The following is a 24,908-nucleotide window of genomic DNA, read 5'->3' as shown; positions in this document are numbered from 1 at the left end:
CAACCCTCAACAGTCCGTGCTAATCCCATCATGCAATTGCACCACTTTCTTTGGGAAAAATGATACCCGTTTAGGACTTTTAAAATGATTGAAAATGATTTTAGTGAAAATATTTTTGAATCTAAAATGACAAGTAAATTTTAGAAAAGCAATTTATTGCTTCATGCAAGAAGTATATAGCTGGTTTTTTTTGCAAGAAGCATTTTAAGTACTTTGAAACTTAATAATATTTTCTCTAAAAACGTTTTCAGTTATTTAAAAGTAGTTCCAAACAAGCTCATATCATCACATTTATTCGCACAGAACCATCTCTCTCGACTAGTCATCTCAAGTCGCATGTAATTCCCATCATTAACCCTTTATTCAAGCCAATCTTATCAGATCACCAATTTTTGCATAAAATCGAAAATTATGGTAGTTTTTAAACCACTGCAGCCTTATTCCACACGGTAAAGACTTCTATCAAAAGCCACCCTTGGATCATCAAACACAATTTGATTTGTTTGGAGATCAGATTAGAAGATCGATTTTTGAAAAGTGACTTACCCCAAAGATTGAAACCCTGTTTTCTTATTAATACAAAATTGGTGCTGGGATTTAGCTCAACTATATCAAATGACGTCGCTGCCATGTTCACTAGTACTTCGGGTGAACCGGTTAGCGCCACAGCTCGTAAAGCCGGCAAAGCCTACACCTCATGAAACAAAACTGCTATCAGATATTGACGACCAGGAAGGCCTTAGGTTTCAAACTCCAGTTCTAATGTCCTACAAAAATAATCCCCTTATACCGAAAGATCGAACCGATCCGGTTAAGGTGCTTAAAGAAGCACTGAGTAAAGCATTGGTGTTTTACTACCCTCTAGCTGGCAGGCTCAGGGAAGGACCTAACAGAAAGCTTATGGTGGAGTGCACTGGAGAAGGTGTGTTGTTCATAGAGGCTGATGCTAATGTAACGCTTGAGCAACTCGGGGATGCAATTGTACCTCCATCTCCATTCTTAGAGGAGTTCCTATGTGATGCGCCAGCATCTGATGGTATTCTCGGTTGTCCCTTGCCGTTAGTTCAGGTAACAGTACTCACATACGCTCATAAGCGTTTTTACAAGAAGTGCTTCTATTTCAAAAACTTTGATTTAGTTTGATCAGTTAACCATAATTATGTTGGATGGTACTTCCCTCCACTCCTTCCTCATAAGTAGAAAAGTTAACAAACCCACCCCACCCCCCCCCCCCCTTCTCCTCTCCTCCTCCTCCTCCTCCTCCTCCTCCTCCTCCTCCTCCTCCTCCCCTCCCTCCCTCCCTCCCTCCCTCCTAACATGAGACTCGGAACTTTTCGTTCTCTTTATTATCAATTAAAGATCATTTTTAGAAAAACTCAATCGATTTTGAAACCGTCTAGCCATCCATATACGGTTATGAGAATACGTAGCAATATCCTCAACGTCGTTCTGTTATGTCCCTTGCATACTTGTAAGAATCACTATTTATATCCATATTACTTACCCCCAACGTCGTTCTGTTTCTATTTATTTAGTTCGAGAAATTAATTTCATAAAAAATTATGCAACGTAGGTGACCCGTCTGAAATGTGGAGGTTTCATATTTGCATTGCGCATAAACCACACGATGTGTGATGGATCTGGGTTGGTCCGGTTCTTGAACGCAGTCGGGGAAATGGCTCATGGCGCACATGCACCATCTATTCCGCCTGTGTGGCAGCGGGAGCTCTTCGACGCTCGAAATCCCCCACGAATTACATGTACACATCATGAATACGAGGAAGCGATTAATTCTGATGAGGGCTTGACTGCGGTTAGAGGCCAACGAAACATGGTCCAAAAGTCTTTCTATTTTGGTGCCGAGGAGTTGAAGGCCATTCGGAAACATCTTCCAGCAGAACATTCTCCTTCCTCCACATTTGATTTGATAACAGCTTGCTTGTGGAAATGTCGAACTCTAGCCATTGAGATGAATCAGAAAGAGGTTGTGTGTATTTCGTGTATATCTGGTGCACAAAATACGCGTCTTCCATTGGGATACTATGGCAATGCATTTGCGCTCCCATCCGAAGTTTCAACGGTCGAAAGCTTACGTAAAAATCCGATAGGATATGCGTTGGAGTTGGTCAAGCAGGCGAAAGCTAAAATGAGTGACGAGTACATAAAATCAGTGGCGGACCTTATGGTAATGAGAGGACGACCTGACTTTTCTTCGGCAAGGAACTTTGTGGTTGGTGACACAACGCGTGCTGGTTTTGGTGAGGTTGATTTCGGATGGGGGAAGCCGGTGTTTGCTGGACCGGCCAAGTGCGTTAATATGATAAACATGTATGTTCGGCACAAAAACAAAGAAGAAAATGGGATTCTGGTACTAACATGCTTGCCGCGATCGGCGGTGGAGAGGTTTCAGCAGGAGCTTAAGAGGATGACTATGGAACCGGTTGAGGATAACACTAAACCTGTTAGGATTAAGTCAACACTGTGATAAGTTGCTAAGGTTTTAGATAATTTAGTTCGATATTTTTCCATCCAACTTGTTACCTTTCTTTTTCTCGTATTTTCTTTTTCCAGAGGGGTAAGTAAGTGTATGTCCCGAAAAATAAGGCTAAATAAGTGTATGTTTCTTCTCTTTTCTTGCAAGGGATACGGTTTATATCTCCCTTGACTAAGTGTCCCCCCTCTGTTCTTGTATTTTGATTTTCTTGCTTTATGAGGGATACGGTTATGGTTTATATCTCCTGATTAAGTGTAACTTTTTTTTTTCATATCAATAAATTTCCCTCGTACCACTGAAATTCTATATATAAAAAAAAAAAATTCGATGCAAATAAGGCCTATGTATAAGGTCTATGTCTATATTTCAGTCACCTTCCTTACCAAGTTGCCATATTGAATGATGAATGGAAGATAACAAAGTTAATTTTTACCACTTTGCTTCTATCATGCTATCATTTGGCATATAACATTTTATCAATTGCAATGACGAGAAATTAATGCATGTAATAGGGTGTAATAGCGTCATCCTCGGATTAATTGGTCACTTGACCAACATGAACATATTATTGAGGTGGGCGCTATATACACCAATTAATAGATACGTATAGTAACTCGATCGGTGTATTAACTTTTATTTGGTTGTCCTAATTGGTACTTTCATGACATCTTCTGACGCTATTTTACAATTTTACTTGTGTACATGACCTTGGCACCTTGAACATCTTAAAATCCTGAAAATGTCAGCTTCCATCCTTTGCATTTTTGTCCTTGAGATTGTTCAATCCTCGCAGGAAATTTCTTACATAGGGTGATTGGCCGTAATATCTTTACAATCTGGCTAGGATGGATTGAAGACATACTTCGATTTTCAACTTTTTACAACCTTTCCGTATGACCACATAAAAATGTTTCCACAAAGCGTTCTTTTCATTGGGCAGTTTTATTTTTCAAAGAAGGTAAATGTAGTGCATGGTTTTGCTTCAAATTCCACATGATGATTAACAAGAAAAACAAAAGATACGACATATTTCTTTTAGGAAAACTAATAAAAAATGCTTGAAAACTTTGAGTTTTAACGATAAGGATAAAATAAAAGGTAAAGTAAATAGTACTAGGATTGGCTTTTTAATGTAAAAATATGATTTTTTTTTTTTTGTTAAAATGAACAGTACTGAGAGTTTTTCGTTAAAATTTTCAATTTTTTTTTTCCAGTCAGATACTGTTGTGGAGCCTTACAATGCTACTCCGTACGGTTCATCAGCTTGTGGAGAATGCTGATGAGTGCATGGTTCTTGACAATGAGGCCCTCTACGATATTTGCTTCCGCACACTTAAGCTCACCACCCCAGCTGTAAGTTTGCTCAGATCTATCTTCTTTGTCGTTTGGTTGAATCAATTTTGTGCCAGTGTTTGTATGTTTATTGATCTTGGTTTACTCTTAATCTAAATTGCAAGTTGTTTGACCATGTTAATTACCTCTCAGTTGGATGATTATTTGTTGCATGATTTGAATGTCCAATCATGTTTCGCTTTTGAGTTTGTAGGTCATGTGAAGTGTTCGGTGTTTTCTTATTGATTGTTGAGTAATGGGTTGCCATTCATTTCTTTAGAAAGTAAGTTTCGGCAATGAATGAAAGTTTGAATGTCTAAGTTTAGTTAGGAAGTATGATTCTCTCTCCTTCTATTACTATTTCCTTCCATCTCTTTTTCTCATACTTTTCTTTTTGTCTTATTTTTTATATAAAAAATTCAAAATAAAATGTAGACGTGACGTAATCATAACCGTTTAAATAAGAAGAAATGAAAGGAAAAAGATTAGGAGGGTAGATAATCTTTTCGAAGTTTTAGTTAGGTTTTGAAATCATGAGGGTCTCTGTTTTGATGTTACATTTTGTGGTGAGTTATGGTAATTACTGTGAAAGTAAATGAGGTGTCATTTTTTTTAAAGTCAAAAAACGTTTTGGCTAGCAATGAATGATTGAATGTTCATTAGTTTTACGGAAATTGATCTTCTTCAAATTCCTTCCACTAAGTTCACCAGGTTTACTCATTCAGATGATTGAAATTTGATTGAACGGCTACAAATAGAGAGTTCCTTTAAAAGTTATAATAACTTTAATTCTTGAATCAAATTTTAATAGCCATTATAAGTGGATTTAATGAACTTGATGGAAGGGATCCGGAGAGGATCCCTTTCCTACTTTACTATCTTTTATATTGTTACTTTCCGAAAGCATGAATTGATTTCTTGGAAAATGAGGTTTGGTGAGCAATGGATAATTGAATGTTCCGTGCTTCTTTAATTTTTATTGTTGGGTTCTGAAAGCATGTTTTGTTGATGTGTGGTTGCGATTAAACATATACGATATACGATGTTGAACAACATGCCCCTTGATTGATTTGTGCTTCCTCACGGGGCGGTGATTGCTGATGATGTCTCTGTTTCTTCTTTGATGTTTACAGTTGGTGATTTGAATCATTTGATCTCTGCAACAATGTCCGGAGTTACATGCTGCCTGAGGTTCTCTATGTATAAGGGTGTATGTTTATGGTTTATATCTCCTGATTAAATGTAATTTTTTTTTAATATCAATAAATTTATATCGTGCCACCGAGGTTTTATATATATATATATATAGATATATATATATATATATATATATATATATATATATATATAAATCGATGCAAATAAAGGTCTCTGTATAAGGGTCTATATTTCAGCCACCTTCCTTACCAAGTTGTCATATTCATGTTAAGTGATGAATGGAAGAGAACAAAGTTAATTTTTACCGCTTTGCTTCTATCATGCTGTCATGTGGCATATAACATTTTATCAATCGCAATGACGAGAAATTAATGCATTTAATAGGGTGTAATAGTGATGATTAATTGATCACTTGACCAACATGAACATATTATTGAGGTGGGCGCTATATACATCCATTAATAGATATGTATATTAACTCGATCGGTGTATTAACTTTTATTTGGTTGTCCTAATTGGTACTCTCATGGCATCTTCCGACGTCGTTTTACGATTCTGGTTGTGTACATGACCTTGGCACCTTGAACATCTTAAAATCCTGAAAATGTCAGCTTCCATCCTTTGCATTTTTGCCCTTGAGATTGCTCAATCCTCGCAGGAAATTTCTTACATGGGGTGATTGGCCGTAATATCTTTACAATCTGGCTAGGATGGATTGAAGACATACTTTGCCTTTCAACTTTTTACAACCTTTCCTTATGACCACATAAAAATGTTTACAATCTGGCTAGGACGAATAATACTCTTTGAAGTTCTTTCCAGAATGATTTTTCCTTTAAACCTTTATTTAATTATATAAGCAAAACAATAAATGTCAATATAAGAATCCTAACTTATTTGAGAAACTTTACACTGTATTATAGAAATGACGGAATTTTATTTTTTATAATTTGTGAATTTTCTTATTTGGTTAACTTAACATTATGTTTGGATGATGAAAATAAACTTGAAATTTTAACAAAAGTCAAAATTTATAAATTAACATGTACAAATTCCCTTGGTTGGATTCATAAATATATAAATTTAAAATTTCTATGTGGAAAAAAAAACATGAAATTTGAAATCTCTAATTCCTACGTTTAAATTTCGCGTAAAACGTGAGTGAATGTTTAAAAATAACAAATTTCATTGTTTACATTCAAGAAGTTCCTAGTGTTTATAGCCGTTGGAGCAGTGTCTGGGCGTTCTAGGACTTTTCCAGTTTTGTGTGATTCTGTGCAGAGAGTTGTGCCCAAAGGGTTTTGGTTCCCAGGCAAATCGAAGGGGTTCATGTGGCTGCAGAGTGACGGGTTCAGCTAGGACCAGATGGTTGAGTTTCTGGGAAAAGAGGTGCTTGGTGTGACGTGTTTGAAGGGGATGGAGTGGTCCTCGCCATCAAATCGAGAGAAATGACGGAAGAGATGAGCCACCGTCAAATTGAGAGAAACAAGGGAGCGAGAGGTCTGAGATGTAGAGAAGAAGCGAAGAGATCGAGAGAGATGGACTGAGATCAGTGAGATCCGTAGGAGGCAGGAGGTGGAGCTCTATATGGTGTTTGAGGGAAGTGAGGATCGAGATTTGGAGAGGCAGGGGGAATATTTTTGTTGGAAATTGGGGATTAGGGTTCCCGAGAGTGCGGTGGTGCTTTTGGCTGGGGGGCTCGATTTTATTATTTTTAAAATTTAAAACAATTTTGACCAGAAAAAACTTTAAAATTTTAATTTTTCAATGATTTTTTATATTAGCATCCCACAAAATGTTGAATACACCTTATATTTTTATTTAATATTAAATGGTTTATTTACCCTATTATGCAATGACAATTTTGACTTTATTACGTTAAAAAAAAAAAAATTCTAAATACACCCCAAATCATTTTTAACATATTATTTATCTTCTTCAACTATCAAAATGTCTCTGACCCTACATTATTAAACAAAACTCTAACTAATGAAACTATAAACATGCTGATTGAGAAAAAATATTTTTGACTAATGAAACAAAATCGATTTTTCGGAAGCTTCAAATGAGGTAATTCATATTTTTTTTTATTGTTTTAGTGATTTTGACAACATCTATAATTATTTAATCTTGCTTTTGCTGCGTTATTCAAGTTTATATGTTCATATTCATCTTTTAGAGATCACAGAGATTACATGAAGAATTAAACACCTAAAATTACCACCAAATATTAAAAACAGACGACATGAGTTTTAATGGTGGAATTGAAAACAATCAACATATGCTTTAAATCCCAAGTGGCATCTTTTGTCAAAATTTCAGTTGGTATTTTTTGTCCAAATTAAAAGCGTTATAAGATTTGAGAAATGTGGGGTGTATATAAAATATGGGGTGCATGAAGAAAATGTAAGGTGTATACTGAGAATGTGAGGTGTGAGGGTATTATGAGGAAATATGTGGGGTGTATTAAGATCATTATTCATTGAAAAAGCAAAAGTGGGGGTGTATTAAGTATATGAGATTTATTTAACAATTTGTGGGGTGTTAATATTATAAGTCTTTTTCAAAATTTTCAAACCTTTTATAAATTTTTCAAATTTTGTTGGAAATTTGTTTTATTCCACGTGTCAATCAATGGAGGATCCAAGCCAGCATGACGTTTAGTTAAGCGAGGATTAGATCTCGCATTATTCACGTAAGCATGTACCAGAAAAATTGACGAATGTATGACATTACAATGAATTCGTAATTTGATGTATGATATTGAAATATTTAAAACATGAAATATGAGATTATTATGTGATCCAAAGTTTGAGATGTTAAAATGTAATTTATCCAAAAATCATTTATTGTTTGTTTAACCCAACATCTCGATGTACGTAAAAATAAGAAAACTGTTTTAAAATGGGGCCAAAATAAAAAACCTCTTCTTTGGGAAATATTATTTTGGGCCAAGTTGCTAAAGCCCGAAGCTTGGTTATAAAGCTTGACGTCCAGAAGAAGAAACCCAAAAACGTACAACATTCAATGGAAACAGCTTTCCCTCCCGTTCTGCTCACTGCTCTTCCTTTCTTTCCTTCCCAAACCTCAAATCAACGAAACCAACCATGAATCCCAGACGCCTTTTCACCATTGTTGTATGCCCTTCTCTCCTCGCCTTGCTCTCTGCCTATGAGGATACCACAAACAAGACAACCCTGTGCAACGAAAATGCGTCATCCACCATCTGTGTTCCTGCGATCACTTCCGGTGATCTTCTGACGGGAAACCAAGAAACCCCTGACCCTAAAAATTTTCAAAGACTTATTTCGTCTGAATTTCATATCTGATACCACCATCTGTTAACCAATTACCCACACTTTTCTGTCTGCTTCTTTGTGCTATTGATTCTCCAAGTTGCATCGAACATCTCATTGGACGTCCAGCTGATGGCAGTTTTGGTGGCTTTTATGATTTTCGAGAGTTTGAAGTACGTCTTATTGGCAGCGTACCTAAACACCCGCCAGTAAGAAAGTTTCTTTCTTGATATTCTTGCTTTATAATCAAATTAGAATTTCGGGAAAGTGGGTGTTTTCATGGATTATGTTTCTTTTTGGGGGAAATGATTATTTTCTATTGCTGTTAAATTTGGTTGTTGTTATGGGCAAATCGAGATTTCAATTCAATATTTTTTTTTTTCTAATTGGTGTTTTTTCTGTTTGCTCAGTTCTGACTTGTGCTTTCTTTGTTACCCAAATTGTTTGCGGATAAAGCTTTAATCTTTCTGTTTTTGTTTATATGGGGTTCTTGATAATTGTTTCTTGATTTGGCATAAAAAAAAACATTTGGGAAAATGGGTGTTTTCCCAATTGTTGTTGGGGAAATGGGTATGTGCTTTCTGCTCTGAAACTTCCTAAATTTTTCCAAATGGGTGGATTTGTGTTACAAATTGAGTTTTGTGCTTATGGGTTTTTGAATTATAATTTTTTGTTCTAAATGGGGTTCATTTCACTGAAAATTTCTTATTTTTATTTACTTGCAGATAGTGAGAGTGGACAACATTGAAGTTATGTTCTAGGCAGCCGCACCTATGTCAGCAGACAAGTACTTGAAGGACAGTTTTCTTTTTCGAAAAGGGATGCTTTCCGAATCGAGGTGTTTTGCTGCTGAATTTGCAAGGAAGGGTGGATTTGGAGGATGGAAGCATCACTCTAGCCCTTGACATTGGATTCAGAAAGAAGAAGCGCACTGTATTATTATTAATAATAAAAGCCTCCGGTCGCCAAAGAGCGTTATCGACCATGATCAACCACCCCTCGATTGACCTGTTCATATTATAAATAGTGCGCATGAAATTTGATTTGTAAACTTGTTGGTCACTTAAGCTTAAAAAGAAATTCTCCTGGGTGGAGAGTGGATGAAATGAGAGCATGAGCTACGGAAGTTGGGGGGCGGGACGACACAACTTGCCTGAAATTGCCATATTAACACTGGCTTGCCAAGAACGACATACCGCACGAATCCAATAGTAATCTTATCTGGAACTTGTTTAGACCAACAGCTGCTGCTACTCTTTTCTATTTCGGAACTGCTGCTACTCTCTTCTAACTCGGAATAATTATGATAATGATATCGTTTTAGTTTTTTGTATGTTCGCAATGTCCTAACCGTAAGGTGCGGAACAAAATCTAGAGACAGCAGCTTTCTCGACACCCAGTAGAATGTTGATATGACTAGAAAAACTCTCATGGCATATAAAACCCAATTTTCCTTTGTCTCAATAGGAGACATAATAAATCCAGCAAGGATAGACAGATCAGCGGAACTGAGTAAAAATAAAAAACAACTAATGAAAATGTTTGAAAATTTTGAGTTTTAACCATAAGGACAAAATAAAGGGTAAAGTGAATGGTACCATGATTGATTTTTTAGTGTAAAAATATGGTTTTTCGTTAAAGTGAACAATACCGTGGGTTTTTCGTTAAAACTTCCTAAAAATAATGACATCCCTGTTCTATGATTAGAATGACATCGAACTTTTCGAAATCCTTAAAAAAAATCAGACCAGAAAGACAATTCTCGGAAATACGATGTTACGATGGACAAAGGGTAACGAGATCAAGAGATTGTGATTTGTAAAACGCCCGAAGGTTAAAGGAAGAAAGCACCCTAGTACAAACAAGAGCAAAACCCTAGGAAGAAAACTACATATATGATCCACTTCAGAAATTACGAACATATGTATAGATAAATACATATACTTGATTTCCGAATCCCATTTGTAATTTCATATCCTAGATCAAATGACTCGGAAACCCGACAGAGATTTTGTCCTTACTTGGTATGCCGACCCTAACCTCATTCAATCTGGAAACAAACTTCTTAACCTGGTGTACAAAAGAAACTTGTCCACCTTCCGAAGAATCATTTATAAAAGGGAATTTTTATTTGAACCTATACAATCTCATTTTACACCTAACTTAAATCTTAATTATGAATTGTCTTCTTAGTCCTATTATGTAATCACCATCAAGTACAAGATGAAATAAACACAAAAATTAAAATTTATCAATAAACCCACATTCAATAATCATACCCTTACAATCACACAATAATTCTTTTATGTTCTATTTTGGTTAAAACCCTAAGACATTGTCAAAGAGAAAAATAAGCTCTTTTTGACGAATGAATGATAATTTTGAAGTTTTAAATCCTTCAAATAAAGTATGAATCAATTTATGTTAATTTTTATTTAATTTCTATTCTTTATTTTTAGGCTTTAGTAGCAGTTTTATACTGCCTGCAAATAGGCTTGAAATCAAGGATAATAAGGGTGGATGATGTATTTTCTGGTATTTTGTTTCTCTGCCCCCACATGTTCTAGTTCTTTCAAAGATCCATATATATGGCTAATCATCTTTACCTAGGATCACCTTGGAGACAAGTTTTAGTTGTAGTGTCTCGATAAATATATGTCAGAATTAAATCTTTCTTGTTAAGAGGGAATAGCCATCACTAGAAGAGAAAATTGAAATCAAGGATATTGAAATCAAATAATTGAACTGGGTAATTATACTTGGTAAAATCTCAATAAAACAATAACTTGCTCAGAGTATCATGTGCGAAAGAAACCCACACAATAACCCAATCCAATTTTCTCACAATTCTCCACTAATTCAACCTCTAAATCACTACACTTCATACGATTGGAAAATGCTAAATTTATGCAAACTAAAAAATATTTTGAATACCTCAATGCTTGGGTTGGTTAGGTGAAAAAAACGAGCAATGTGAAATATGCAACAAAAGAAGGATTAAACACGATACAAATATGTAAAATATATTGTTCTCTTTACATTTGAATGAGTTGTAGAAAACTGATTTTGTGTTTTTATTTTATCAATGGGTGTAAAGATAAACTTACAGATTGAATTGGGTTTGTGAGGGTAGTTTAGGTAGTAAATTTGGGTTTAGAGAGATATTGATGGTTTAATTAAAATTGATATGGGTATAGAGAGTAAGTTGGGTGTAGAAATAGATCATATGGGTCCAAATAAAAATTCTCTTTATAAAATTTACTCTCCACTTGTTTGAGAGATTTTTCAGTGTGATCGATTGGAACACGGGGTGATACACTACGTGTCACTATATAAATTGTGAGATATGAATGTTAAAAGTTGATAACTTAAAAAAAATAAAATTTTCCACTACTTATAAAAACACGTAGTGTACCACCCGTATTCCTGTTACAATGAAAATTTTCTCTAACTTTTGTTGTTGGATGTCTTTGATTCTACTCTTGTTTAACGAATTGTAGCTGGGCCTATACTCATGACAAGTTTTGTAGCAATTATTATTTAAAACATAAGTGTGTATTTATTTATTTTGTAAAATGCTAGAGATATCATATTTTTGTATTATATTGGTGTACTATTTGACGTAGCAAGTGTTGTGTACATGTCACGTCAATTAATGAATCTATCTGATTGGATATTGACTGTACACATCACTTGCCACATGATATGATATACCAATGTGGTTTAAATTTTTTATCTCCCTATTCATTTAGTTTAATCATTAGCGACAACAAGGAACCAGACACTGCAATGCATTGCCAAAATCAGAAACCAGGAACCATACACTCCAAGGCAGTGCATGAATCCATAGAGTTGCATGAGGTGTGAAGATTAGAAGGCATGTGAGTGATGCCTAGGATTGACCTGATTCGAATAAAAGAATTTGTACACTGTTAGCTGTAATGGCATGAATTAATAAATTTTGTTTGATTGAGGTGATATAGTGTACCTTAAAGTCTCATTGACCTATCTATAATTGGAATAAATTTGTTCGATATATTGTCAATATTACAATATTTTATTGATTTTATAATAAATTACCCTTAAAAAAAATTTAAACAGTACTAAGTGTAGCTATCTCGGCAATCCTCTTTGTTTTTTCGTTAATCAAATAATATTCATAGTTTGTAATCTGTTTATTTGTTTTATTTTCAACTGGGTATCAGAGTAGGCTTGATCCTTTAGGTTTAATCTACTCTTGATGGGTATCAATTTGTCTGAATCGGCTTTATTTCTAGATTAGGGTTTTGTCATTTGAAAAAAAAAAAAAAAACTAAATGTGTTGAAGTATGAAGCCAAGCTAGAATCAAGCCACCCGCGTAGCGCTAAAGCTATTCCACGCCGATGTTTGCTAGTCGTCGAACTTGCACCCTCTGAATAAATTGTTTGATATATTGTAACACAATGAGGAAAACCGTTACTCGATGAGAAATTCGTTATCCGACAGGTTCGGTTACGAGGAAACCCGTCTTGGGATTCTAACGTTTCGGGCTTAGGAAAAAAAAAAAAGGGTTTGGTTATTGGGATGAAACATCCGAAGTTGATCAGTCCTATTGCCATCCCTAGATAGGATTAGTGATTTTCTTACTTACTAATACTAGCATATGCCTACACATTTTGTGTGTGAACATGTTTTATTCTTGTTTTTAAAATTGGAAAGAGAGGGAGAGAACGTTGGAGTGAAGGTGAGGAGAGAGGTTTTTTTTTTTTTTTAAAAAAATTTTAATATTAGATATATGATAAAAGGTTTAAATAAAAACATAAAAATTTAGTTGTGTGAAATTACATTCTTAGCCATCATTTTTCTGTTGTGATAAACGACTAAATAATAATTTCACCCTTAGTTTAGGAGTTTAGATTAATATATAAAATTCTGTTATGTAGATTTGTCCTTTAGTAAGGTTAGTTTGTTAGTGGAATGCCTTGATGGCACCTTTGTAACGGTAACGGTTATGAACTTTTATTATATATATTTCTGGAGCTCAAACCCTTCTTCTTCCTCGAGCCATTCCCTCCGTTGCTGTATTGTTAAGTTGAAGTAGGTACTGGAAGGTGGTTTTATAGACATGTAAATTTCGTTGCATACAATATAATTCGTGTGTTATTCTAGCCTAGTTAACTGAATATCAAACGGACATTTTGGACGTTGGTGTCCCAATAATTCGTATTTTCGGTTGTATACCACCGAAAAAAAGAAGTTTCCTTCAGTGGACTTGGGGCTGAATTGTCGCCCGAACTTCAGTGGTCTACTTTTGTATTCAAATTGTTTCGGCCATAGAGCACCGAACGATCCAATCCAATCCCTTCTCATTCTGTCTATGAAACTTTAGAAACAGGGAGCGAATGAGAGAATAAGGGATTTCTGGGTATTCAATTAGAATTTAAGTTTATTAAAATTCACAGATATATGGTGTATTCAACTAAAATTATCGAAAGGAGTTAATACAAAAAACAAGGTAATAGGAAAAAGAAAAAAAAAAAAAAAAACTAAATCCAATTTTAACTGGCAGTTGAGATGAACTTCAAACAAATTGACTCGGCTGTAAAGTACAAGGCCCCTATGGACCCGAATTAAATTACACAGAGGTTAAGCAGAGCCAATTAAGCTACGATTAGTATTCACAGTTATGCAAAAAGATTATTAAAGTAGAGCTAATTAAGCTACCAAGGACTCTTGGTTGTCAACGAAAACACCCCAACGTGAAACCAAACAAAGACTATCATAAGCAAAATAGATGCAGTTTTTCTCGAACGTCTTGTCGTGGTACTTGAGGCCATAGCTGGCAGAGATGAATTTGCTGCCGGCTTTGCTCATAAACAATATCCGATCACCAAGGTCAACAACCTCTGCCCACAGAGGAAGGCCCTCGGCATTCTGCTCCAACTTAAACACTCGAAATCGTTGGGTACGAGGTGGAGATTCAGTGAGGGTCCATGATCGATTAGTCGGTCTACAGAAAGCCACATGACCTCTTGAGCAAAGGCTGGCCACAAAGCAATGATGGCTTGTTGGTATTGAAGAGGCTGATACTTTGATAGGGACAAAGCAAGGTGTTTGCCGCTGCATTTGCAAGGAAGGGTGGATTTGGAGGATGGAAACATCACTCCAGCCCTTGACATTGGATTCAGAAAGAAGAAGCGCACCGCATTATTGTTAATAATAAAAGCCTCCGGTCGCCAAAGAGCATTATCCGGCATGATCAACCACCCCTCAATCGACCCAACACAATCAAGCATGTTCATATTATAAATAGTGCGGATGAGATTTGGTTTGTAAACTTGTCGGTCACTCAAGCTGAAAAAAAAAATTCTTGAGGGTGGAGAGTGGATGAAATGAGAGCATGAGCCACAACAGTTCTGGAGTGGGACGACACAACTTACCTGAAATTGCCATATTAACACTGGCTTTCCAAGAACGACATACTGCACGATTCTGATAGCAATCTGAAATACATAATGTTTGGGCTAATGTTTGAACATTGGGTTGCAAGTATGTGGAAGCCCAGAGATACCAACTGAAGGGACACTTGCCCGAAGCCCAAGCATCAAGCCCAGAGACAAATTGGCACATTCCCATTAATGCATAGACCATGTGCCTATGACTTAAATGTCAAGTGATGGGGACTAACTCACAATCAGCCAAAAAACACTTTTCAGTGGCACTACAAGTAAAAAGCTAATGACTCACTACCCTCCAAGCGCTTTCGGGCAAGAGCAAAGTCACTGCAGTCGGGCTAATTTGCCTATAAAATGAGGAAGAGGCCCAGAGACAAGGACACTCAACTAATCAAACAAACAAACATTCAAACTCTGCTCTCAAGCCAGATTTGCATCTAAAAGTTGTAAGCAGCCTATATCTCAGTCCTTTTCAGGATATCTCCCTCGCAAAAGCTATTTTTTGTCTTGTTTAGAAGCTTTGCTATCACCCCTAGTGGCGTAGTATCGATTTCTTTCTGTAAACTGGTTTACCATCCATCCCTTTTTATCATAGAAATCTCTGTAAACTCAGAGAGAAGTGATTGCAAGAGGTTCAACATTGCTAGACAAGGTGAAATCTTGCCCGAAACTCTTTGTTTACTTTCTGAATTTGTAGATTTATTACTTAATGCGTTCTCCAGTATGTATTCAAGTCATATCCGGCTGTTTTCCTACTTTAAAAGTCTTATTTGTATATAGATCTGGTCAGTTTAATGCATATGCTTTCATTTAAAACCAATCAAGAACCAAACAAATGACTTAAGGGATCTGGACTCCCCTTATTCGAATATACAAGACTATGAATTGAAAGTCCTTGGTCACAAGCCAAGAAAAAGAACTTAATGTGGACTTAACCCATCCACGACAATCCTTTGATAATAAGAAGTCCGAGTAACTTGGGGCGCAAGTAATCGACTAAACACAATCTTGTTCTACATCTATTATGCTGAGATGGCAGTAGCACGCCTAGCACTTAGTTTTGATTACGAGCCTCAAGGCCTACACCTACCTACAAAGACACCTTTCAAAACTAACTTTGTCCTCTTGTTGCAGCACATTAGCAAGTAAGAGCCCGACTACACATCCACCAATCCCTTGGGGAGCTGTGTTAAGAGCCGAGAAGCCCTCTCTGGAAAAATCTTCGCCCGAACACATAGCCTTTATGGAATCGATTGCATGATATCTTCTGGAACTTGTTTAGACCAACAGTTGCTGCTACTATCTTCTAATTTGAAATAATAATATCGATTTAGTTTTTTGAATATTCGCAATGTCTGAACCCTAAGGCCATCTCCAACCGATGGCTGGCTAGAAGACTCGTTTTAGCCCTCTGGCCCTCCAAGAAATTAATATTTTAATGAACAGTACAGGGCCATATTTGCTTCCATCTTCAATCGAGGGCCATAGGGCTCGTTTTAGCCCTATCACAAAAAACCGTCTCCAACTAAAGGCCATAAGGCCAAACATAATTCATTATTTAAATTTAAAAACGACAACTTATATTTAAAAATTACAATTTAAATTTAAAAAAGACAAATTAAATTTAAAAACTACAAATTAAATTTGAAAACAACATTAACTTAAATTTAAAAACTACAACAACTTAAATTTAATATCCATAATCAACATCATCTTCATCATCCGCCATTGTAGGAGTATAGTCAAAGGTAAACAACTGTCGTCGGGTCATAATTTCTTTTTTTTTTTTTCCTATCAAAATAGGCCTTACTCATTGGAGTGTAATTCAAAGTGTTCCTTTCCATATTCTTACCATACATCTCTTCTTGTATTTGTTTGGCCAGTAATTCATGCCGGTTCCCTTCTTCTGCCTCAAAGGCAGTTTGCTCTACTGTTAAGCACAATGAGGCCGCCACTTTGTGTTGAGTGGCGCAATCATCATTTGCCTTGCCCTTTTCCTTCAACCTTTGTGCCTTGTTTCGTCCTATAGCCCTAGGTATGGAACCTTCACCCGAAGACGGATTTTCTACATTGTGTGTCACTTTGATAGTGCTTCTATTTAAGATGAAACACACATACAAAACTTTAAACTTAGCCGCACAAAATCTTTACAAAAATAAATAAAATATTTTTTTAAAATCTTTGTGCGACGTAATCCAAATATTTCATCAACTAAACCAATTTATTTTCATTTTTTATTTTGTATGTATAACTTAAGAAATTGAACGGTATATATATATATATTTATTAAGTAGCTTTAAATATATTATTGTAGTTCAGATCGGGTTTTTGTTAGAAAAACATACTTTAAATTGACAATCGAATTAGTTCATTGTATTCATATAGGATCAAGGAATGTAGCTGTAAAAAATCATCAAAATCAGAGTTGAAATAACTGTTAAATTTTGATTTTTCATTTATAACCGTTGAAAAGTTTTGTCCCATTACTTAGTCTCTGGATGTTTGTTTTTTGCGATTTTTGGCGTATATGATCTCGAAGTATAAAAAAACAAGTTTGATGGTTGGATCGTTGAAACTAATTTCGTAGAATGCGTATCCAATCAAAACAATAGATTCACTAACACTTAAGAGTTTATTTATACTTTTATTAAGTATAACATAAGATTTTGTAGTATCCACTAGTGTAAATATTTTAAATTGAAGATTGAATTCAGTAATTGTAATCATATAGGCCCAAGAAGTATAGCTGTAAAAAATCATCAAAATCGGAGTTAAAATAACCGTTAAATCGTGATTTTTCGTTTATAACCGTTGAAAAGTTTTGTCCCGTTACTTGGTTTTTGAATGTTTGTTTTTTTTTCCATTTTTGGCGTATGAGATCTCAAACTATATACAAACAAGTTTGATAGTTGGATCGTTGAAACTAGTTTTGTAGAATACGTATCCCATCAAAACAATAGATTCTTGTAGAATGTGTATTCTATCAAAACAATAGAGTCAATAATACTTAGAGTTTATTTATACTTTCATTAAGTATAACATAAGATTTTGTGGTATCCACTAGTGTAAATATTTTAAATTGAAGATCAAATTCATTCATTGTATTCATATAGGATCAAGGAGTGTAACTGTAAAAGATCATCAAAATCGGAGTTAAAATAACCGTTAAATCATGATTTTTTGTTTATAATCGTCGAAAAGTTTTATCCCGTTACTTGATCTTTGAATATTTGTTTTTTTTCAAATTTTTGCCTATATGATCTTGAAATATATACAAACAAGTTTGATGGTTGGATCGTTGAATGGTGTGTGTGTGTGTGTGTGTGTGTGTGTATTTATTAAGTAGCTTTAAATTTATTTATTTTGTACGTATAACATTTAAGAAATTGAATGGTATATATATTTATTAAGTAGCTTTAAATTCATTATTGTAGTTCGTGTAACATCCCACATCGTCCAGATGAGTGATCCTTATATATATATATATATATATTCTCATCCCTACCTAGCACGAGGCCTTTTGGGAGCTCATTGGCTTCGGGTTCTGTAGGAACTCCGAAGTTAAGCGAGAAGAGCAATCCCATGATGGGTGACCCACTGGGAAGTTGCTCGTGAGCTCCCAAAAATAAAACCGTGAGGGAATGATAAGCCCAAAACGGACAATATTGTGCTATGGTGGTGGAGCGGGCCTGAGAAGTGATCCGCCCCAAGCTGGGATTGACAATTTGGATTGGGTTTTTGTTAGAAAAATATATTATTGTGGGTTTTATGTAAAAAAGGAAAATTGAATTTGAAGAGAGTAAAGTCACATTTTTAGTAAATTTTATAATAATACTTTTAAAAAAAATATAACTTGTTGCGACGCCACAATGGGGTTGTTGAGCAAAAATTAATAGCGCAACGTCATAATGTATACATGTGTCCAATTTATTTTTGTTTTCTATTTAATTTTATATTATAAATTTTAAAATATAGTTGTTTTCATAAGTTTTTATTATTTTTTAAAAACTTTGTGCGACAAATATCAATATTTTGTCACCTAACCCTTATTTACTTATTTTTTTATTTATTTTTATGTTTTATATTGTTAAGCTAAATTATTTCTTTACTTTTTATTATTTTCTTTGCGCTATGAGTACACATTTGATCTCCTAAACCTTATTATTTTAATTTATTTATATTTTAAATTTTTTTTAAGAATTTGCGTGACCAATTTTTCGTCTCGCAAAACTTTGCGCGACCAACACTTCGTCAGGCAAAACTCTAAAAATTTGGGTGGGCACCAAAAATGGCGCGTGGGAAATTTTTTTTAAGACTTTGTGTGACCAATATTTCGTCGCACAAACTCGTATCCTTTGTCACGTAAAGTGATACGGTTTTTAAAACCAAAATGACCCCTCCATCATTTTCTCAATGTCTTTCTCTACTTTTACCTCTTCTTTCGCTTTTCCTCTCTCCAAATCCAACCCTCTCTCTCACACTCACTCCTCTCACTTAATCTTTCTTCTCTCTCTTCACTATCTCTCACTCTCATTCACTCTCTCATCTCTCTCTCACTATCTCCTCTAATTCTCTCACACTCACTCCTCCCTCTCATTCAATCTTGCCAAAAGGTATATTCTCCCCAAATTTTAATTTTTTTCATTAATATGTGTTTTTTGAGTTAGTTTTGAGTTTGGTGCGGGGTTTGGGGTCGAGTATAGTGTGAGGAGTGGAGTTTGGGGTACACCAATTTTAGGGGAGATTATGCCAAATTTTTGTATTATTTTATGTTATTTTTTTGTTATTTGACCATATTTGTTTTTTTTTTGTAGGGAATTGTCAAGACTTTGACGGTTAAAGTTGAGGATTAGGACGCTATCGAACCTTGTCCCCCGCCACTATCACCACAATAGATTTGTATTAGGATTTTATTATTGTGCTTTATTAATTTATGTGTACATTTTGAATATATTATATATATTGGATAATTTGATCACTATTTTTCATACGTAATTTTATTTTGAATATGCCAATTTAAATTAAAGTAATTAAAAAAAGTAAAATCATACAATTAAATTAAATTAAAAAAGTAAAAATTCGAAAAATCTTGTGCTATCAAATATTTCGTTGCGCAAACAATTAATATAATTAAAAAGTCAAAAACCTTGCATGATAAAATATTTCGTCGTGCAAAATATTAAATTAATTTATTTTAATTAAAAAATTAAAAAACAAAAATCTTTGCACTACGAAGTATTTCATCGCACAAAGCTTTCCATGATGTTAGTCTTCGTCATGCAAAGTTATTTTGCATGACGAAGATTAATTTCCGTCGCGCAAACCCTGTTTTCACGAGCTTTGCATGACGAACCATGCGGGACCAAAATTTCGTCGTGCAAAATATTTTTTATAGTAATGTATGTAGAACTAGCTATTCCTTGCAGGGGTACTAACTTTGAAAGCAACTTATTGTAACATTTCATATCAATGATGTAAATGAATAATTTTTCTTTCTTTTACGTGAGTGGTAGGTCAAATTCTGAAGTGTTAGAAGTTAAAAAAGGGTAATCGGAAGGAATTTGCTTTACCATGAAAAAATTGTATTTACCTTCTTTGTATTACTTATCTAGAATGAGCATTGTTCCAGTTTCATAAAATGATGTACATCTTACGGTTTATCAAAGAGGATTAGATTGTGGTTAAACATATTTCTATATTTTTGGATTCCTTTCTTTTAACGCAGACTACTCTATGAAGTAGTTAGTGACTTTAGTATATGCTTAACTTGAATTCAATAACTCACAATATTAATAGTAGTTGAAAGAAATGGAAACATTTTCAAATTTTGTCAAAGACGGAGGTAGAAGATGAGTTTTTATTTTTTTTAATTTTTTTAAGTGATAATGAGTTTTTATATATCAGTTGTACTAAAAAAAAGTGATAATGAGTTAGAAATAATGTGTTGAAGAATAAGATTTGGTCTACTAGGGTAATCCACCATCTATAGATAGAAAATGAGTTGCCCCATTGACTAAATGTTTAGGGGACAAATTCGACAACGGGACTGCGAGGAGAAATTTTGTGGAGCAAAAAATAATTTGAAAAATCTTGAAGTATACACGTGGATTTTTACTGGCAAATGAAGATAATGCCCTTCTTAAATTGGCTAGCCCTTCTTAAATTGACTAGGATTACATTTAATCCACTCTAACACTACGTTGGTGAGAAGAAAAGTGAAAAGTATTAAAGATAGCATTAATTACTAAATCTTATCTTTATTCTCTCCTAATTTAAGATCAACTCAATCAAGTAATGAATTACAATCATACCTAATCAACAATATTACAAGATAATCACAAAATATTATTTAATTAAACAATATCCGGATAATTCTTTCCTCTTCATTTTACGAATGAAACATTTGGACCAACCGGATGTCGACACATGGCATGTCAAACCTTACCCATGTGACCGGCCTTAGCTCCTATAAATATCTCACTCTCCACCAAATTTTGATAATCTTTTGCTATGCAATCAAGTCCTAAAACTTTCTCTCTTTTCAAAGAAACTGACTTATTCATTGGGCGCGCTTTGATCTTTGATCAAATATGTTTATTTATTTTTTAAGTACAAATTCATCAAAATCGAAGACAACGAAATTTTGCTCACAAAGTTCATGGAAGAAATCAGTAAAATGCTCTTGAGAAATCGGTAGAGACTCTAGACAGGTACATTTGAGGTACATATGAAAATTAGAAAAACTAATGAAAATAATTTGAAAGAACAAAATAAAGGGTAAAATTTTTTCGTTAAAGTGAACAATAATGAGAGTTTTTCGTTAAAATCCCTAAAAAAATCAGCAAAATACTATTAGAAAACGTGCTATGTGAAACTTCTTTATGTTTGCTGACTTGTAAACTCTTGGAAGCACACACTCGTAAGACTTAAGTCTTACCTTTGTCTCTATCAGTAACGCCTGTGCCTCTGTCTGTGAGTGTCCCACAACTGGCAGCCTTAAAGATTACAAGTCTTTTATTATGATCCTTTGAACTCCTTTTAAACACTTCTCTGATCGCTGCAGTTTTACCCCCACCATCCTCCTTATAATTCGCCTTGGCTCCCGGACTTCTCTCTCTCTCTCTCTCTCCTCCCCACCATGTTCGATATCCAAATGCCGCTACTTTAACACTTCCCTACACCATTTCATTCCATTTCTCCTTCTGGGTTTCACGAATGTCAGCTTCCGAGGCAACCCACCACCGCCGTTCGGCCACCGGGGGCGGCTGCGCGTCGGTCTCGGATGACTCGGACGACGACCAATCTTGGCACTCTATGTCTGAGTCGGGCAATGTCCGGAGGAAGTCTTGTGAGTCGGATTGTCCAGTGGAGGAGGTGGATTTGGAGAGTGGGGTTCTGGAGCTGAAGAAGGTGCTGCATTTGAGTAAAGTTGAGAGAAATTGCAGGATTTGCCACATGGGTTTGGAAGGGGGCGGTGGGACTGACTCTGGCTCTGGGGTCCCAATTGATTTGGGGTGTTCTTGCAAGGGGGATTTGGGGGCTGCTCATAAGCAATGTGCTGAGACTTGGTTCAAGATCAAGGGAGATACGTGAGTACAAACTTTTTCTGAATTCAATTCATTATTTTCTTTGATTTTTGGTGTTTCTGTTTGTAATTACGAACACCCATTTGCTGGATTCTGGATGTTTTCCTCGTCTGATTGTTTAATTTTCATCCGAATGACGCTTAATGGAACAAATTGGCTTGTTTTGTGGTGAAGTTTTACCTTTTGGAGATTAAAAACAAGATGAGTACATAAACTTTAGGATTATGTTTCTTTCTGTCTCTGCAATTCTGCATTGAAGTGCACATGGATGTAATTGTAATTGTATTCGGGAGTCGGATCTCTCACTTTGATCTGGTTTCACTTCAAACTATGATCTTACTATGAGCATGTGTAGTTTTGTTGAATAATAGACCATCTTGGTAGCGTTTAGGTTCCTGCTCCCGAGAGTTCAGCTTATTCGATTGCTTACTAGCTAAGTAGCTTCTTTCCTTTCATGTAGTGGTCACCATTGTTCTTATTATTTTGCTTCTTAAAGGAAAGTTGAATGAGACAGATCACGTTGCCCACATGATTGAGAAAATTTTGTAGAAGAACAAATCTTGGTCAGCACTTGTACAATCCATCCAAACTCAAAGATATCAATCACTATAAGTTTAGAGTTTTTATTGGCACGTCTTCTGTGGCATTTACATTAGTGGAAAGTAGGCGTTCCAATGTGGGCTAAAGGAGTCGTCTTTGTGTGCAAGAATTGAGTTCCTGTGTTTAAAAGTAGATATCTTGTGCCATGTATTTCTTTATGTATGCTTCTTATTTAGAGGTAAATGTTTCATATAATCATGCCTATGGTTTACGAAAAGTTGATATTTGCGTAAATGAATTTTAGCTCCTTGGTTCAGTCACCATTTTATTTCGTTTATAAATTTGAGAAAAAAAACTATATGTGGATTCTATTTTCTTTTCTATTTATAACTCCAAAGATGATAATTTGGTAAATTCTTAGGACCTTGCACACTATATCCCCTGCAAGGAAATCTCCAAACTTTGGCAACAAGAGATTATAGTCTACCTAAGCCGCATCACATGATAAATACTATAACGTACACTATAGACGGATTGGTTAAGAGACTTGCTTGATTAATAACCAGGATCAGTAAAGGATAGCATGCTTATTCTATTTTGATTTTGGTTATCATGGCAAGCAAATGGAATGACATGTTGACGACAGGACTCTTTACCAAAAACAGGAATAGAAGATTCCTGGCCACATTGTTTGATAGTGATTGTATGGCATTCTGGCCTATTTGAGTGCTTTCTGGTAGTTAATTATTCAGCACTTTGATGTTGAACTCAAGAAGTGTTGCCAACAAGTTACTGATGACCGGTGATATTTGAGTGCTTTGATTATACACTTTTATGTTTGTTCAAAATCCCCATAGTTCATTTCTTTCTGTCTCTTTCTTTGTACAAGCAATTAATACGTTGCATTATGATTGCAATTAGTTGTCTTGTCTAGGTGACATGTTGTTTTCTGTCTATGTATTTTCTTTTTTCTTACTTCAATCTGGTCTTGTTTTTCACATGAAGTTTAATGGTAAAGATAATTTAGTAAACTGCACATGTGGTTCAATTCAATTCTTGTTCTACATAGGTTTTATTCTACTGTTACAAAGCATAATTTTATTTATTTAATTTACAGAACCTGCGAGATCTGTGGCGTCACTGCATTCAACATTTCCAGTGAGCAGATAAATGAGTCAAATGCCACTGCTGCCACATCCGCATCAGTACCAGCAGCACCCATGATCCTGGTTGAAACCCGAACCATGTGGCATGGCCGCCGCATTATGAATTTCCTGCTTGCCTGCATGATCCTTGCCTTTGTAATTTCATGGCTTTTTCACTTCAAAGTGCTTTCATGAACACCAGCAGGGAAAAGAAAAAGGCTCTGAATGTGTAGGGGTAAGTTGCAGTTTTCCACTTCTCCTCTTGTTGATGCTGCTACTTTGTCTGTACGCCTTCCTACTAGGCCCTATGTTCTTGTTGGAGGCTTAGCTCCAAATTTCTACGCATGTTCTCCGTCATCTGTAATATAAATTATTCCGCATGGCTATCGATAGTAAGTTATAGTATCTTTGGATGAGTGGGGCTAAGAACCTGTTTTCCATCTGCTGTCTTCATTGTGTGCTTAGTCTGGCAAAGCTTTCGTGTATGCATGTTTTATTTGTACGGTTAAGAACTCCTCAGTGTGGAAGAACTCAGTGGAGATGCCATAAAGCCCTAGTACCTATAAGTCATGGTTCATGAAGCATAACAACGAAGGCTGTTGGCGTCTACGTTGATTTAAAAGGTTAATGACAGTATGTACCTACTCAATGATCCTTGTAACATACAAGTTACCGGCATGAACGCCATGAATTCGAAATCTCCGGTTTATTCAAATGCTCTGCCTGAGCCTTCAAGTGTTTCAGATTGATTCCTTCAAGTTATGAGTATTATTCAGTTTACCTGGGTGTTTGTACTGTCCGCACCAGTATGTCACATAACATTTTGTTTAGGCTCATTAGCAAATTTAAATCATAATCTTGAGCACGTGACCAATTACACTTAACTACTTAAGCTACAAACCTTTGCAGATTGGAGATTTTG

At 35.3% G+C, this 24,908-nt stretch overlaps 2 protein-coding genes across 2 annotated transcripts; both read left to right on the top strand.

Annotated features, from left to right (window-relative positions):
* The first annotated feature begins 293 nt into the window (after nucleotides 1-293).
* On the top strand, nucleotides 294-2,795 carry LOC103963251 (alcohol acyl transferase 1 allele GSa). Its single transcript, XM_048568915.1, has 2 exons — nucleotides 294-1,068; nucleotides 1,574-2,795. Exons 1-2 carry the CDS (start codon nucleotides 616-618, stop codon nucleotides 2,483-2,485), a joined length of 1,365 nt encoding a protein of 454 aa, XP_048424872.1. The 5' UTR covers nucleotides 294-615; the 3' UTR covers nucleotides 2,486-2,795.
* Nucleotides 2,796-21,726: 18,931 nt separating this feature from the next.
* Nucleotides 21,727-24,705, top strand: LOC103963253 (E3 ubiquitin-protein ligase MARCHF2). The gene is made up of 2 exons (XM_009376048.3): nucleotides 21,727-22,304; nucleotides 23,959-24,705. The coding sequence occupies exons 1-2, from the start codon at nucleotides 21,931-21,933 to the stop codon at nucleotides 24,179-24,181; spliced, it is 597 nt and encodes a 198-aa protein (XP_009374323.2). The 5' UTR covers nucleotides 21,727-21,930; the 3' UTR covers nucleotides 24,182-24,705.
* Nucleotides 24,706-24,908: the final 203 nt, after the last annotated feature.

The sequence above is a fragment of a genome, unplaced genomic scaffold, assembly GCF_019419815.1.
Source record: "Pyrus x bretschneideri cultivar Hongxiangsu unplaced genomic scaffold, Pyrus_bretschneideri_v1 Contig5, whole genome shotgun sequence".
NCBI lineage: Eukaryota > Viridiplantae > Streptophyta > Magnoliopsida > Rosales > Rosaceae > Pyrus > Pyrus x bretschneideri.
This window is presented reverse-complemented; position numbering and strand designations above follow the sequence as displayed.

What these genes read in the sequence shown, in the direction of transcription:
- LOC103963251 (XM_048568915.1), top strand. Translation starts at nt 616, where the DNA reads ATGACGTCGCTGCCATGTTCACTAGTACTTCGGGTGAACCGGTTAGCG. An exon ending in GTCCCTTGCCGTTAGTTCAG is followed by an intron (nt 1,069 to 1,573) that starts GTAACAGTACTC and finishes TATGCAACGTAG; the next exon opens with GTGACCCGTCTGAAATGTGG.
- LOC103963253 (XM_009376048.3), top strand. Translation starts at nt 21,931, where the DNA reads ATGTCAGCTTCCGAGGCAACCCACCACCGCCGTTCGGCCACCGGGGGC. An exon ending in TTCAAGATCAAGGGAGATAC is followed by an intron (nt 22,305 to 23,958) that starts GTGAGTACAAAC and finishes TTTAATTTACAG; the next exon opens with AACCTGCGAGATCTGTGGCG.